Below are 14,633 nucleotides of genomic sequence, written 5' to 3' on the forward strand. Positions count from 1 at the left end.
TACGGACAAATACGGAATGGGAAATCCCTGCTAAACTTTAGGTTTGCCAGATTTTTGAGGCAGAGTGCTTGGAAAGGTAATACACCAAAGTTAACTCGTGAAACATCCAGAAACCTTACGTTTGTGGATGTATATATGGAACTGGTGGAAGTTTCCAGGAATCCTTACAGCTGGTTGTGAGGAGGGGTGGGTGTGAGGTGTGAAGGGCTTTTTATATGTTAATGACCCACAGGTAGAGGTGTCTTCTTTGTTTTCAGAGCTGAGTGGGGTGGGGGGTTAACCATGTCTCATGCTACAGCACATACAGTATTGTGGTACAAAACTGTGTTTTCTAAATACGTTTATTATTAATATAATTTAATTAGTCTATTTAAGAAACTAAGCATCATTCAAAATAACTAAAATTCAATGGACACAATTACCATTTTAATGTGTGAAAATTATGTCTCTGACTCAAGAGAAATGCAACAAATGTTATTTCAGAATGTATATTTACAACACTTAAGAAAACATGTCTCCAACTGCCCTAGGTCAGAATATTGTGCACGTATGTCTCAATGCTGCATACATCGTTTAAAAGAAGCCGTTCAAATGACATCATGTAACACATTTTTGCTAGCTAGGATGTTGATAAATTAGTCAGTGAAATGTAAAACTGCTTATTTTTGCTGATGTCTCATGATTTGAAGTTCACTGTTTCTATTGTTATTATAAATCTACCCTAACATTTCATTAAATCTTTTAAAATAGAAACAAAAATATCAATAGACAGGTCCATAATCTAAAAGACTTTCACATGTGGATGCAAAACATGTTGGGTGAAACAGACTGACAAACTCGGGTAAACATATCTGCAGATACCTGTCAGCTACTGTACTTCTAGTCCAGAGGTGCCCAAAGTTGGACCACAAAAGACCTTTAATTTTTTTCATGCATACTTGAAGGTGTATAAAATGCATCACGAAACTTAATGAACTCGGGTACTATAGGCTAAAAATGAAGAGGTTGCGGCAGTGGCACACAGAGAAAAGGATATTTAAAATTGATTGGCAAAACGATTTATTTTTTCTACAAAAAGCCTTGGAAAATAAAACTGCATTAGTTATGCATAAATAAAGTAATGTTTGCTTATTTATTTTTAAAATATTATAAAATTATAAATTAGGGGTTATCAGGGCAACTTTAATTTTAATATAACACAACAACATTTACTTTTGGCCCACGGCCCTCAGTCAGGTTTGGCTCTTGTAAGGAAAATGTTTGGGCACCAATCAATGTTCTAGTCTATCTGAGGAGGTAACTTTTAGCATATGATAATGCATGCTTGCACAAAGTCAGACCACATATTATAATGTTTGTCTTCAATCAATCAATTTAAACAAAAGAGATGGGGACTTTATAATATAATAAGGGTCCATATATCACAGTGAAAAAAGACATACATGTATTTTTACTTTAACATGAACTAATGCTGAGTTACAGCATATTCTAATCATAAACTATTGAAGAGTCATCATTAACTACAACATGACATGTTTTTCATTGTTAGTTAATGCAGTCATTTACAATAAATTAATTTGAGTTCATGTTGTAGTTAAGTAAGTTCAGTAAGTTACATGTCTTAACTCAGCATTAGTTTATATTTACTTATATTTAAGTAAGAATTCATTTAGGTATACGTTCAATGTTTCCAATGATGAGCATTTAATCCACTAAACCCAGAGATAATTCCTAAGGCATGTTTAAAGAGTTTTGTATTTCATCAAGAAGGTGCTGATTCACAAAGATTTTATATTTAAGAAAATCTGAGCATCATTCAAAATAACTGTTAACATGTTTGTCAACTAAACATGTTTTGTAAACGTAATAAACTTTATAAAAATATTTTTTATTTTTTTATTAATAATCAAGTATAAAGAACAATGCATAGTGTGAAAATGCGGATTATAAAAAAGTATATTAAAGAAAAGGACTACATTTCCCAGAATGCACCTGCACCCACTCATCTGACTGCCCCCACCCTTCAGGTGCGACTGCTCAACCTATGGGCTTGACGGAAAAATTCAAAATCGCGAACCGTTACTGCCTGGACTACTCCGTCTCTTATTTGTTTGTTTGCTCATTAACAGTAAGGTAAGTTTGATTTAATTCATTTGTATGCATCGCGCTGATCGGTTGCCTATTTGTTTATATTATGTTATTTACTATGATTCGTTTTTGTCTTTATACTAGAACTGTTTGAATTTAAAGCACAAACAGTAAAACATTAAGGTTATACGTGGTACACAGCGGTAAACATGAGGTTAGAAATACGCGAAGTAACATTCAAACCGGGCTGTTAAAAGAATCAATTCGATGTTTAAATTTTTAAAAACAAAACTTTAAAGAAGCCAAGATGAGACGTTCTTTGCTTAAAACAAACAAATCAACAGTAACTCGTGTGTTTGAAATGTTAGCAGCTAGCAAGTGTCTCTCTGCTATTTTAAATGGTACTGACGATCTTTTGTTGTTTTAAAAGCTCATTCAGTTCTGGTAGATGCTGCTTATTTTTCAAGACTGTTTTAATAGCTTTATATTGATTTGTAACAAAGCCAGCTTCACTTTAAGAGAACCTAGATGCTAATTGTAAAGAAGCTTGGAGTCATAATATATTTAAACGTTATATGTTTGCTGTTCTTCATCTTTTTAAATATGAAGTCTATTCATGTTTGTGTTTACAGAGGTCATGTACACTGTGGTCAACTTTGTGGACGATGAAGAGGTTTCTGGGTAAAGATGATGTATGTTTATTCATTCAATTTTTAAAATCAAACATGTTAGATAGTAAACAGATGTATGTGATTTTGATTTTTAATTCTGTGCTTGCCAGAGAAATATAATGAAGTAACAGTGAAAGCTAAAACATCAGACTGATCCAGACACTGAAGAAATTGATGTCACTGCAATCTGGCCAAAATGATGTAAGTTGAATAATTAAATTATTAAATTAAAGAGGTTAAATCGTAAATAGATGTGTTATGATGTATGTGATTCTATTTTTTATTCTGTGTTTGATAGACAACTATATTGAAGTAGCCTACTGTAATGAAGCTGCAGAACAACACAGAGACTCTGAGGACATCAACACAGAAAATGAAGTAAGAAGATGTATATTATGAAGTTATTTGATCATATATTGTTGTATCTTTGTACAGTTTAATGCAGTGGTTCTTAACGTTATTCCTGGAGGCCCACTGCTCTGCACATTTTGTATGTCTCCCTTATTTAACACACCTGATTCAAATCATCAGCTCATTAGAAGGGATCTCCATGAACTGAACTACGTCTGTCAGATAAAAGAGATATACAAAACATGCAGGGCAGTGGGCCTCCAGGAATTACGTTAAGAACCACTGGTTTAATGTAAACTTTCTAAAATGTACAACTTTAATTCTATGTCATTTGATTTGTCGTGTGTGTGTATGTGTATAAGTATATGTGTATTAGTATTATGCCAAATACTTATATGTACTTTTATATTTCCAAAGGGCTCCAAAGAGATGTCTGTCCAGATGAGGGTGCATCAACGTTACCTTTGCTGACAAGTATATGCTTTACAATGTAAAACCTAACAGTTAACTTAACTCAAACCATTTAAGGAAATCGGTTGCCTTAACCCATTAAGTTTTAAAAAACATACATTTGAGTACTGTGAACTTAAGTCTTGTGCAATTATGCACTTATATTTAGTTAGTGTGAACTTAAATATAAGTGCATAACTGCATGTGACTCAATTTGTTTAAGTTCACAGTACTCAAATCTATGTGTTTTAAAACTTAAATGGTTTAATGCAACCGGTTTTCTTAAATGGTTTGAGTTAAGTTAACTTTTAGGTTTTACAGTGAGAAATTCTTGAATAATTCCAAGACAGAGCTCTGCAATTGGTTCAACACTGCAAAAAATCAGTTTCTAACTTAGGATTTTTATCTTGTTTTTAGTAGAAAAACTAAAAATTCTTAAATCAAGATGTATTTTCTTGATGAGCAAAATTACCTAAGAAAATGTCTAGTTTTTAGACAAAAATATACAATTTAAGTAAATTTGTGCCTAAACAAGCAAAAATATCTAACAATGGGGTGAGAAAATTGTGCTTGAATTAAGTTTTTAAGAAAAAAGAAAACTTAAGATTTTTTCTCACACCATTGGCAGATATTTTTGCTTGTTTTAAACACAAATTCACTTAAATTGTGTGCATTTATTTATTTTGTATAAAACTAGACTTATTTTCTTAGGTCATTTTGTTCATCAAGAAAAAGCATTTTAATTTAAATAATTTTTCTACTGAAAACGAGACAAAAATACTATGTAAGAGAGTCATTTTTTGCAGTGTAGGACTGATTTCTTAAAGCAAGATCAGTATAGTTGTTGTTCATTTTATTTAGATATTTACTACATTACAGTGGCAGCTGGTGACTTCTTTTTTTGTGAGCACTCGATGCAAAGTTTGTCACAACATGTATATAGCCATCATTTGTGTGGTTCCCAATTTCAAAATATGTGTTCTGCGTGTATGTGCATCACGTGTTTTGACTAAACACGTGATGCACATGGTTTACATGAAGCAACAAACACATTTTAAAAACACAAGTAACACACATGACACTCCGAACACTTATTTTGAATTTGCACCCCTCAGATGAGCAGTCACGAGCCGCCACTGCTACATTACATTGTACTGCTTTGAATGTAGTTTTCATTGTTGCTTTTATTTTGTTTTATTTTACTCTAATATTGCTTTCTCTGTCTGTATATTTATGAGTTTAAATAGTATTGTTTATGTATGCAACTTTTAATATTTGTGTATAATATTATTTTGTGATTGTGACAATTGTGAATTGTTCAGTTTTTTATTAAATAAACATTTCAAACTTAATTCAAGTTTTTTATTTTTTTAAGGGTTTTGGGGTGTATATGTGTGTGTGTGTATATATATATATATATATATATAGTGGGTGGGGGATTGTAGTCTATCTGCATAGCAGGCAAATAACCAATCAAGTCACTAAGCTATGAGGGCTTGGGTTGGGCTTAATACAAAGTGTAACCAATCGTATAATCTCAAATGGAAAGTTTCAAAGTTGTGTCCCAATAGTTGTCAGAGTTTTGAGAGGGGGTTTTAAAAGCAACCAATCAGTGTTGAGATTAAACACCAATGGGGACACTAGAATTGTGCAAAGGTGTGAAATCCCAGTACCTCTGCAGGTGTGAAAATGTCCCCTGACAAAATCTTCAATGGGATTATTTGCCATGGCAACAAATGGCTGCATATACCACAGGAATATACCCTCAGCAAGATACATCCGAATTGGTATCATTACGGGAGTTTCCTAACTTGGTGGAATTAGAAGTTTACCCTCAGTGGAACTAGTAGATACCTCCGAAAATCAGTGGTGTTTACAGGAGTTTCCTAGTACGGATACACCTCTTTTCATGCAGTGCCAACAAATGACAGTGGTTTCGAAAGTCAACATATCATTAGCCATAAAACCATTTTGGGTTTGGGTCAAAATATCTGGGGCCTTTTTCTCCTCTAAAAGACATCTTCAGTCACAAGTTTCTACAAAGTCTTTCTTTTCATTTCGTATGTTTCCTTTTTTACACTTAATACAAAATAAGACATTTCTACCCGTTAGCGCTTCGGTTCCTTATGAGACTATAACATATAATATATAATAATTTATTTTCAGTGTTCGAACAGACAGTTCCAGTGTGACTGGATGACTAACAAACTCTATCAGGTTCCAGTTGGCAATTTTTATACATCCTTGATTTGCAGTCTGCATGGTTTACAGAGCTCCTTAAATATAACTCAACATTTTGAGTTCCTCTTTGCCTTTAAATGCAGCATGTTGAGATGAAACAATGTCTTGTGGTTTTATTAGCTTTTCCAAACAGTTCTGTCAATGTCCAACAACCTCCATTAAATCTCTGATGACCTTCTTATGGAAAAAAATCTACAATCCCAGAATGCACTGGGGTCCAGGGCACGGCTGGTATCCTGCAGTCCTTAAGCTCGAGTCAGTGTGGATACATGCTGGCCTTGTATCTATTGATAGACTTTAGTATTTAACTCTGTTTTTAAGCAAATATACATTCAGCTGTGCAAAACAACGCCACAAAGAGCTGATAAGATCGAAATTCCCGTTCAGATTCCATTCTGTGGATTTTTTTCCATTGGGTACAACCCATGGAGCTACCCAATTCCACATCTGACCTTGTGGACTTGAACGCCAACTTTTTGTTGTGGACTAACGTCCACTCATTTACAGGTAAAAACCTCCGTCCGCTCGCTACAAGTGTTGCATTTCACAAAACAGCACCATTGAAATTTACAGTTACACTGCCACACCTTGGTGTACTGGTGCGTGTTGTAGCCCCGCCCACAGCACATGAGGTCACAACCGTCCGTGTGCGGCGAAGTTCGATTGCACAGTCGACCCTGCGTCCCCACGCTGCCAGTTTTGGCGTCCTCTTCGCAATAGTTCGGCGATCGCTCTATGAAGACCAAGTCCGTCTCCAAGGGCTTTTGATAACCGTTAGTTTTCTTCACCTTGAGAAAGGTGGGCTGGCGCAGTCGGGTGGCTCGAACGACCTCCACGTGAACCGCTTTATTGTACTTGTCCTTCAGGACGTAGCCGATCTCACGGAATTTCGGTAACGTGGTCCAACATGTTTTGGTGGTGCAGGAGCCCGAAACGCCGTGGCACTTACATTCCAACTTCATTCGTTCCTCAAGAACCTGAATGTGACCAAATGGTAGATGGTTAAAAATCAGACCAATAATATACAGTATATAAAGTACTATTATTTTCTTTATTATAATAATATTAATAATACTCATCTTGTCTTTTTACCATGACTTAAAACTTTTGTGTATACATCATCTCAAATAAATCACAATAACAATAAATACTCAGCTAATGTCATGGCCGTTTTATTCTCCGGTAATAAAAAAGGGGTTATTTAGTTTTTACAATGCTAGACATTTACTAGCAAATTTCAGCTCTTCTCCATCCAAAAATGTCCACAATCTGTGTAAATTTTCAGTCATAAAAAATAATAACTCCCATGAAAGCAAAGACGACAATAAAATAAAAAAGGACATTTTTCAGAAGGCAAAAGTCTTTATAATCCCTTGCAGCATTTTCTTTGTGGAATTTAGGGCCATATTTACTAAAAACCTGTGACAATGCAAACACCTCGTTTGCCATTACAGAACTACTACAAAATTAGCACTAAAAAGACATGGACTTGGTTATTTTTGCAACTGACTTCAATGCATATGCATTACCATATTTTTCGGTCTATAAGCCGCGTTTGTTTTTTCAAAACTTGGCTGGTGCTGCGTCTTACAGTCAGGTGCGCCTTGTAAGTCAGTATGAATTCATTTTGACATCAATATCGTCTACAGCCGCGAGAGTCCGACATATGCTGCTTCTGTATTTATGTAATTCAGTGGATTCAGTGATGTGGAATGACGAGTATGCGAACTTCATGCTAGTTGGCTTGTTCGGTTAATTTAGACTATTCAACCTTCCAGGTAAGTTCTGTATGCTATGGTTTATCATTTAAATAACTGATAATATTACTTTAACGTACAGACATCGATTCAGCCTGCTGTTCTGTCTGCTATTGTTTGAATAACTTGCCTTTCCAGATTAAATGTCTGTTATTCGGCTTGGATTTTGTGAAATAATTTTCTAAATAAACGCAACCTATAGTCCACTGGGAATTATATATGTTATTTCGTCTTAATGACGCGTTTTTGAATAATGCACGCCCAATATGCACGATAATACACGCCCAAAGCTGTAAGCTGTTACGAAAAAATAATATAGCCTATACACTCACCTAAAGGATAATTAGGAACACCATGCTAATACTGTGTTTGACCCCCTTTTGCCTTCACTAACTGCTTTAATTCTACGTGGCATTGATTCAACAAGGTGCTGAAAGCATTCTTTAGAAATGTTGGCCCATATTGATAGGATAGCATCTTGCAGTTGATGGAGATTTGTGGGATGCACATCCAGGGCACGAAGCTCCCGTTCCACCACATCCCAAAGATGCTCTATTGGGTTGAGATCTGGTGACTGTGGGGGCCATTTTAGTCCAGTGAACTCATTGTCATGTTTAAGAAACCAATTTGAAATGATTCGAGCTTTGTGACATGGTGCATTATCCTGCTGGACGTAGCTATCAGAGGATGGGTACATGGTGGTTATAAAGGGATGGACATGGTCAGAAACAATGCTCAGGTAGGACGTGGCATTTAAATGATGCCCAATTGGCACTAAGGGGCCTAAAGTGTGCCAAGAAAACATCCCCCACACCATTGCATTAATGAGAAATTGAACAGGTTTTCCTATTAATCCTTTAGGTGAGTGTATAATAGTGTATAATATATTATTACTGTATAAATAATAATAATAATATAAAATATAATAATGTAAATATTATATATCAACATTAATATATAGATTATAATTATAGCCTAGTATTTGATTATAGAGTAGGCCTAGGTGATTATTGCATACGTGTGGTTGCATTCATTTTTTGTACATTTAGAAGAAACTTTAGTAAATAAAAAAATAAAAATTTGTTGAAAGTTGTTAGCTTGTATACTATTCTGAACGCAGCCTTCATCTAAGCTACAACATCAATTATTTGACATTTTCATTGACCATGTCAATGTGTTTGCAAACTACAAAAACACTGCACAAAACCCCCGCGCATGTTAATGGCTTTGGGAAATCTGTCTTTATATAGATCTGAACACATGTAATGTACATCCAGTGGAAAACCATATGTGGGCATACCAAAGATCTAATGTACTACATCATTACTGCCAGAGGTTTCAGACGGCAGATCTAAAGCCGGTACATATCTACTCCTCTATAATTCTCTCAACACACCACATCTGTAAACAGGAAAAAGAAATAGAAATCTTGTATAACCAACACCATGATGCTACAGTTCAAAGTGGATTATTTAGTTACTTAATGTTTTGCAGGTCTTTTGTAGACCAATGAGATGTCTTTGTGGGTGGGACTACACAGCAGTACATCACAACAAACTAATCACAGACTACAGTATATTAAAGGGTTAGTTCACCCCAAAATTACAATTTGATCACAAATCACTTATCCCTGTGTCGTTCTAAACCACCAAGGCCTTACAATTGTCTTCAGAACACATTTTTAGATATTTCTGATAAAAACGGGAAGGCTTCTGTCTGTCCCATTGACTTCAGTTTGTTTCACAATTATTTCCTCCAGAAAAGAATGAAAGTCATCGCCAAAAAGGTCTTATGAAGCGACGAGAACACTTTTGTGCACAATGAAAACAAAACAAACAATTTTATTAAAAAATGTGTTATCCTTCCTTAGCCGTTTAGTGTGCGTTTACGAGCAGACGTAACCCCGGTGCATGCTTCTGCATATGCTGGCCAGTAATTTGTACATTTATACGGGCTGTTTAAGTATTTTTTACAATGTTTGCTCAACCCAGTAACTTAGCTTTGGTAAACCATTCTCTGATGTGAAGAAATAGCTCATTGAAATTTTGGTCCCCTTGTGATGTCAGAAGGGGATAATACCGCCCCTTAATCTGCAACATCCAACCACGGCACTGCCATTTAGTGCAGAGATCAACTCATTTGCAATTTGAAGGACACACCCAAAAATGGCACATTTTTGCTCATAACTACAAAGTGTCAATTTTAACATCTTATAATAAATGATCTGTATGATATTTTGAGCTAGAACTTCATGTACTCTTATGTACTCTGGGGACACCAAAGATTTATTTGACATCTTAAAAAAGTCTTGTGAAATGTCCCCTTTAACTCATCATTTGACAATCTTTCCCATTATGAAACCTGGGTGGAAGTGGACTCCAGTGCCCACAGATGTGACACCATCAAAACATAAACCAAGATTAGCAGATTGAGCCTTCAGTGGAGAATTTAGTATGTAGGTATTTTTATCTGCATACGTATCGGAAGAAATATAGGCGTTTCTCTTTCTTCAGATTTATATTTAATATGGGTGACCATCAAAGTTGAAATGTTACATAAAATGTTTCGTTTCTCTGGCAAAGCAATTTTTCCAGTCTCATATTTCTCATTCTCTGGCACGACTCGGCACCAGAAGCTATTATCATTCCCCTGGAAAACACGTGCAAACTAATTGATTGATCCAACAAAACCATCTTGACCCACGCGAGGCAACTCACAGTCTCAGTTTCGACAAGTCTTGTGCAATAACAAAACAAACCCGAGGAGTTGTTTTTGGCGAGGCGTTTAAAAACGAGTGGACGAAACATTTAGAGTTAAAAGTTATTATTAACTGCTCACTCTGTACTTGCTGGCCCTTTGACTCATACGGAGACTGCCAGCTTTCCATTTTATATAAGAAATGGTTCCTAATTGGTCACTGATTGAATTATGCTAAATATATTATTGCAACATGATCAGAGATTTTAAAAATGTAGATGTTAGCTCTGTTCCAAAACCTTGTAAGCAAGGTTTTAAGTGCACTACTAATATGACTTTAGATCTTTAAAAATGCAATCTTGCACTTCTTTCTAAGCCTAAAATGGAAATCCCAGAATGCATTGCGATTTCTCATAGAAAACATACAATGGTATACTAGGAATACACATTTTTTTTTTTTTTATTGCATCATTAGTTTAATAACATCATTCTAATTTCGCAGTAATTCCAGCCATTACTTAAACAATTAACAAATGATTCCCTTGTAAAACACAGATTGGCTTAACGCCTGTTCGGCCTTGAAATTAATTTCGCCTGGCCTTAATACATTAACGCTGGTTCTGCAGAGGATTCAACATACATCAAGCAAGTTTTCACCCACAGGGAAAACCATTTCAAAATGAACGATGTGCCGCCCGTAGGCTCGCAACCCTGTTTACATTTGCCTGGATACGCTTATATCCACAGCGCTAATGTGGACCAGTTTTGGCCCTGATCTTTCCGAGCCAGCTCCAACCACATACGCGTATGATAGCAATTGAAATTCCAGAGTGGCAGCTTACATCTTACCCCATCTAGAGTCACATGTTGCCCCCCACCCCCCCAAACGGATTCTGATGCTATGGCTCCACTATTGCCATTGTGAGTCCTCTATAAAAGAGAAGAAAAAAGCCTGAATCAATGGAGCGAGGGGCTGCAGAAAGACTCGCAATAATATCCTGTTACAGACTTTAGACTCGATGATTCCATGCAGCGGCTTGCGATGGGATTGGCCGGCTTCCAACTGGCAACCGCTGGCTCGGCGCTCGGTCCCGGGCTCGGCTCAACCTTGCTCTCCCAGCTCAAACCATAAAGCCCTGTGTTATTAATTAGATCCATTTGTCACTGGAGTGCATGCGGTTCTGCTGTTTCAATGCATGTTGTTTTGTGTTCTTGGATGACTAACAACTATCAAACAAACAAACATGGCCAGAGCGGCGCACGGCCAAACCAAGCTTGAAACGCGATCAAAACGACGCCACAACGAAACCATGAAAGCGTGCGGTAATTGGCTGGAAAGAGAGAGAGAGAGAGAGAACTGAAAAGAGAGCAGATCTATCGACCGCCCGAGCACCTGATACACCTGTTTTACACGGGAAAAACAAACTACCACCCACAGGCAAGCAAATGGTTTTGGAGGACTTCCCTAAGCTGTAAAGATGAGCCACACCGCACGATGCATCAAGCCAAACGCTAAAATGTTTTAGTAAGTCTAAATGCATTTGTCTTTTCAACATGAATTAATGCAAAGGAACTTTTCTGACAATTTTGTTATTTGTTTCTATAAGTAAACGTCGGCCAAGAACGGTTCAGAGTTTTAAAGCTACTAAAGCAGATAAAGAGAAACATTGTCTGGAGGACATTCCCAAGCATGCAGTTGTTGCATGATTGTTTCTGCATGACTACCATGACCAATGTTGGTAAAATGTCAACTCTTGAGAAAAGCCAAATGATGGATATGAACTTTTCCAAAGATTTTGTTATTTGTTTCTATAAGTAAGCGTTGGCCAAGAACGCTTCCCAGCTTCAAAGTTCGAAAGCTTCCAATGTCTAAAACAGATTAAGAAACATCGTCTGGAGAATTTCTCCACGACGGTGCAGTCAAACAGAAACCTCGCACGAACATTTCGGCAAGCCGACCGAGGCCGATGTTGGCACGATGATGAGTTAAAATGCTCTTGAGAAAAACATAATGAATAGATGAGAACTTTAAGGACAATTTTATTATTTGTTGCTTTAAGCAAACGTTGGCCACAAAACCCCTCTGGCTTTCAAGTTTTAAGGCTTTAAGTGCCCAAAACAGATTAAGTAGCATATTTTGCAGAATTTCGCCAACTATGCCGTCAAAAAAACGAATGCTTCTTCAAACTTCCAAGACAAATGTTGGTAACATTTTGAGTAATTATGCTCTTGATGACTTTTCTGATGATTTAACAGCTAAAAAATAATCATAAGACTTCAGCTCCCATTAATGAAACATGAGCACTACACATTTCTGTGTAAATCATTCGTATGGCCATTATTACATAATTTGTCGCACTTAATTTACTCTAGAATGATCCTAAATGAGGCTCCATGTGTGGAGGATTTTCCCAACCATTTAGTAGTGTGAATATTAGTAAAATATTAAATTACAATTGATGTCTTACTTTTCGCCCGGCTTCGTTGTTATGAAGGTTCATCAATCGTCGGGCATTTTTTTTAATCTCACGGGCATCCACAAACTTCCGTGAGAACTCGAGGCCGTACTTGATGTCCGCCGAGCATCCTCCCCATTTCCAGCCCTCCTCCTGGTTGTAATAGCCCTGTTTTTCCCGGTCGCACCCGCAGTGGCTTATGTTGCCCTGGCTGCATGCGGCGGTGACGGCGTGAGCGACACCAGCGGCCGTGATGGCGTAGGTGAATGCCGCCTCCCTGCTGCCTGGGGGGAAGAGAGAACAGGCTGTGATATCTACTCAATGGACCTCTTAAACTAACACATCTTTATGCATAGCACTTTTATTGTTGCTCATTAGGGGTTACAAATTTCAGACATATCTAGGGACCAGATTATAAGCAGATGCTGGATGGTTTTGAACACCTAGCAACCATCCAGAACACCCTAGCAACAACATAAAAACGCACTAAAACATACCCGAAATTAACCTTTGAAATAGCAATGACCTGCCAACTATCCTTAACATCCCTTACGAAAATTAACCATGGTTTTACTACAATTAAAAACAAAAAACTATTGTATACCAAAAAACATTTACGTAAATAATTTTTGTATGGTAATTCAAGAGTTTTACCTAAAAGAGTTACAATATACAAAAATGTTTTCTCCAAAACCTCTGGCAACCACAAACATAAATATATTCTAGGAAATATAAACATTAAAGGTATAGCGGAGGATTTTCTCGAATTTTAGAAAAGAACCGCCTTCTCCACTTTTAAAAAAAATGCAATTGCGCAAAACTCCTGATTGACAACTAGAAGGACCAATAGTCTTGATGATCCACACGGAAAAAGAAAATCCTCCGCAATACCTTTAACATAAAGACAAATTAAATGAACAGTCCAATTATTGGTGGTGACCACATTTGTGACTTTTGTACGACTGTAGTCATCCATACAGTTTTAATAATAGACTGTAAAAAAACATCAAATCTCATTGGTTCTTGTGTGTATCATGACGAAAAATGCATATAACCATGAACAAGACACATGGCGTATTTGTGTCCACACCACGCTGAATTGTTTTCATGGATACATGATGGATCAATCTTTAAATAAGATCAAAATATACATATATCTCTCACAAACTTATAATTTCACATGCATGTATTAACCCACTGGATTCATTTTGGATACTTGAATGATAGATGTACTGTACAGTATGTGCTTTTAATTAAAATTAATAATTTAATATTAAATTATTCACTTGTGTTTAACTGATGAAAGAAAGTAAAAAACATCTGTGATGGTAAATTATAAGATAATTTTTGTATTTGGTTAAACTGGTCCCCAAGCATATTTCTTTGGGTTTGAAATTAAAACGATGCAATTAAAGGGGACATATCATGAAAATCAGACTTTTCCATGTTTAAGTGCTATAATTTGGTCCCCAGTGCTTCTATCAACCTGGAAAATGTGATGAAGATCAACCCAGTAACTTAGTTTTGGTAAATCATTATCTGCAAGCATAAAAAATAGCTGATTGATATTTGCTCCCCTTGTGATGTCAGAAGGGGATAATACCACCCCTTAATCTGCACTATCCAACCACTGCACTGCAATTTAGTGCAGAGATCAACTGATTTGCATTTATAAAGACACACCCAAACATTTTTGCTCAAACGTACAAAGAGTCAATTTTAACATGTTATAATAAATGGTATATGATATTTTAGCTTAAACTTCACATATGTACTATATGGGGACACCAAAGATTTATTTGACATCTTAAATGTCCTCTTTAAGAAAATGTGAAAGAATTCAACAAGTATTTCTAAAGAGACCATTATTTAGATACGACTGTGCTTCAGTACAAAGAGTTTCTCATCAGTGTTTTTCCTGT

At 36.3% G+C, this 14,633-nt stretch overlaps 1 protein-coding gene and 1 long non-coding RNA gene across 4 annotated transcripts in view; one reads left to right on the forward strand and one right to left on the reverse strand.

The window, feature by feature from the left end:
* wnt7bb (wingless-type MMTV integration site family, member 7Bb) overlaps positions 1 to 14,633 on the reverse strand; it is a 46,472-nt gene that overhangs the window by 1,382 nt on the left and 30,457 nt on the right. For both annotated transcript variants that reach the window (XM_065277354.1, XM_065277355.2), the window contains exons 3-4: positions 12,724 to 12,995; positions 5,483 to 6,778 (exon numbers count right to left, since the gene is read on the reverse strand). In XM_065277354.1, coding sequence (XP_065133426.1) covers positions 6,299 to 6,778; positions 12,724 to 12,995 — 752 coding nt within the window. In that variant the 3' untranslated portion in view covers positions 5,483 to 6,298. The remainder of the gene's footprint in view (positions 1 to 5,482; positions 6,779 to 12,723; positions 12,996 to 14,633) is intronic.
* Positions 5 to 3,828, forward strand: LOC135768180 (uncharacterized). Of its 2 annotated transcripts, XR_010542092.2 has the most exons (5): positions 5 to 2,133; positions 2,721 to 2,780; positions 2,870 to 2,960; positions 3,058 to 3,137; positions 3,528 to 3,828. It is a non-coding gene; the product is annotated as an uncharacterized lncRNA (long non-coding RNA). The 2 variants fall into 2 exon arrangements; XR_010542091.2 differs by lacking the exon at positions 5 to 2,133 and having other exon boundaries at positions 2,181 to 2,780.

The sequence above is a fragment of the Paramisgurnus dabryanus genome, chromosome 23 (assembly GCF_030506205.2).
Source record: "Paramisgurnus dabryanus chromosome 23, PD_genome_1.1, whole genome shotgun sequence".
Lineage (NCBI taxonomy): Eukaryota > Metazoa > Chordata > Actinopteri > Cypriniformes > Cobitidae > Paramisgurnus > Paramisgurnus dabryanus.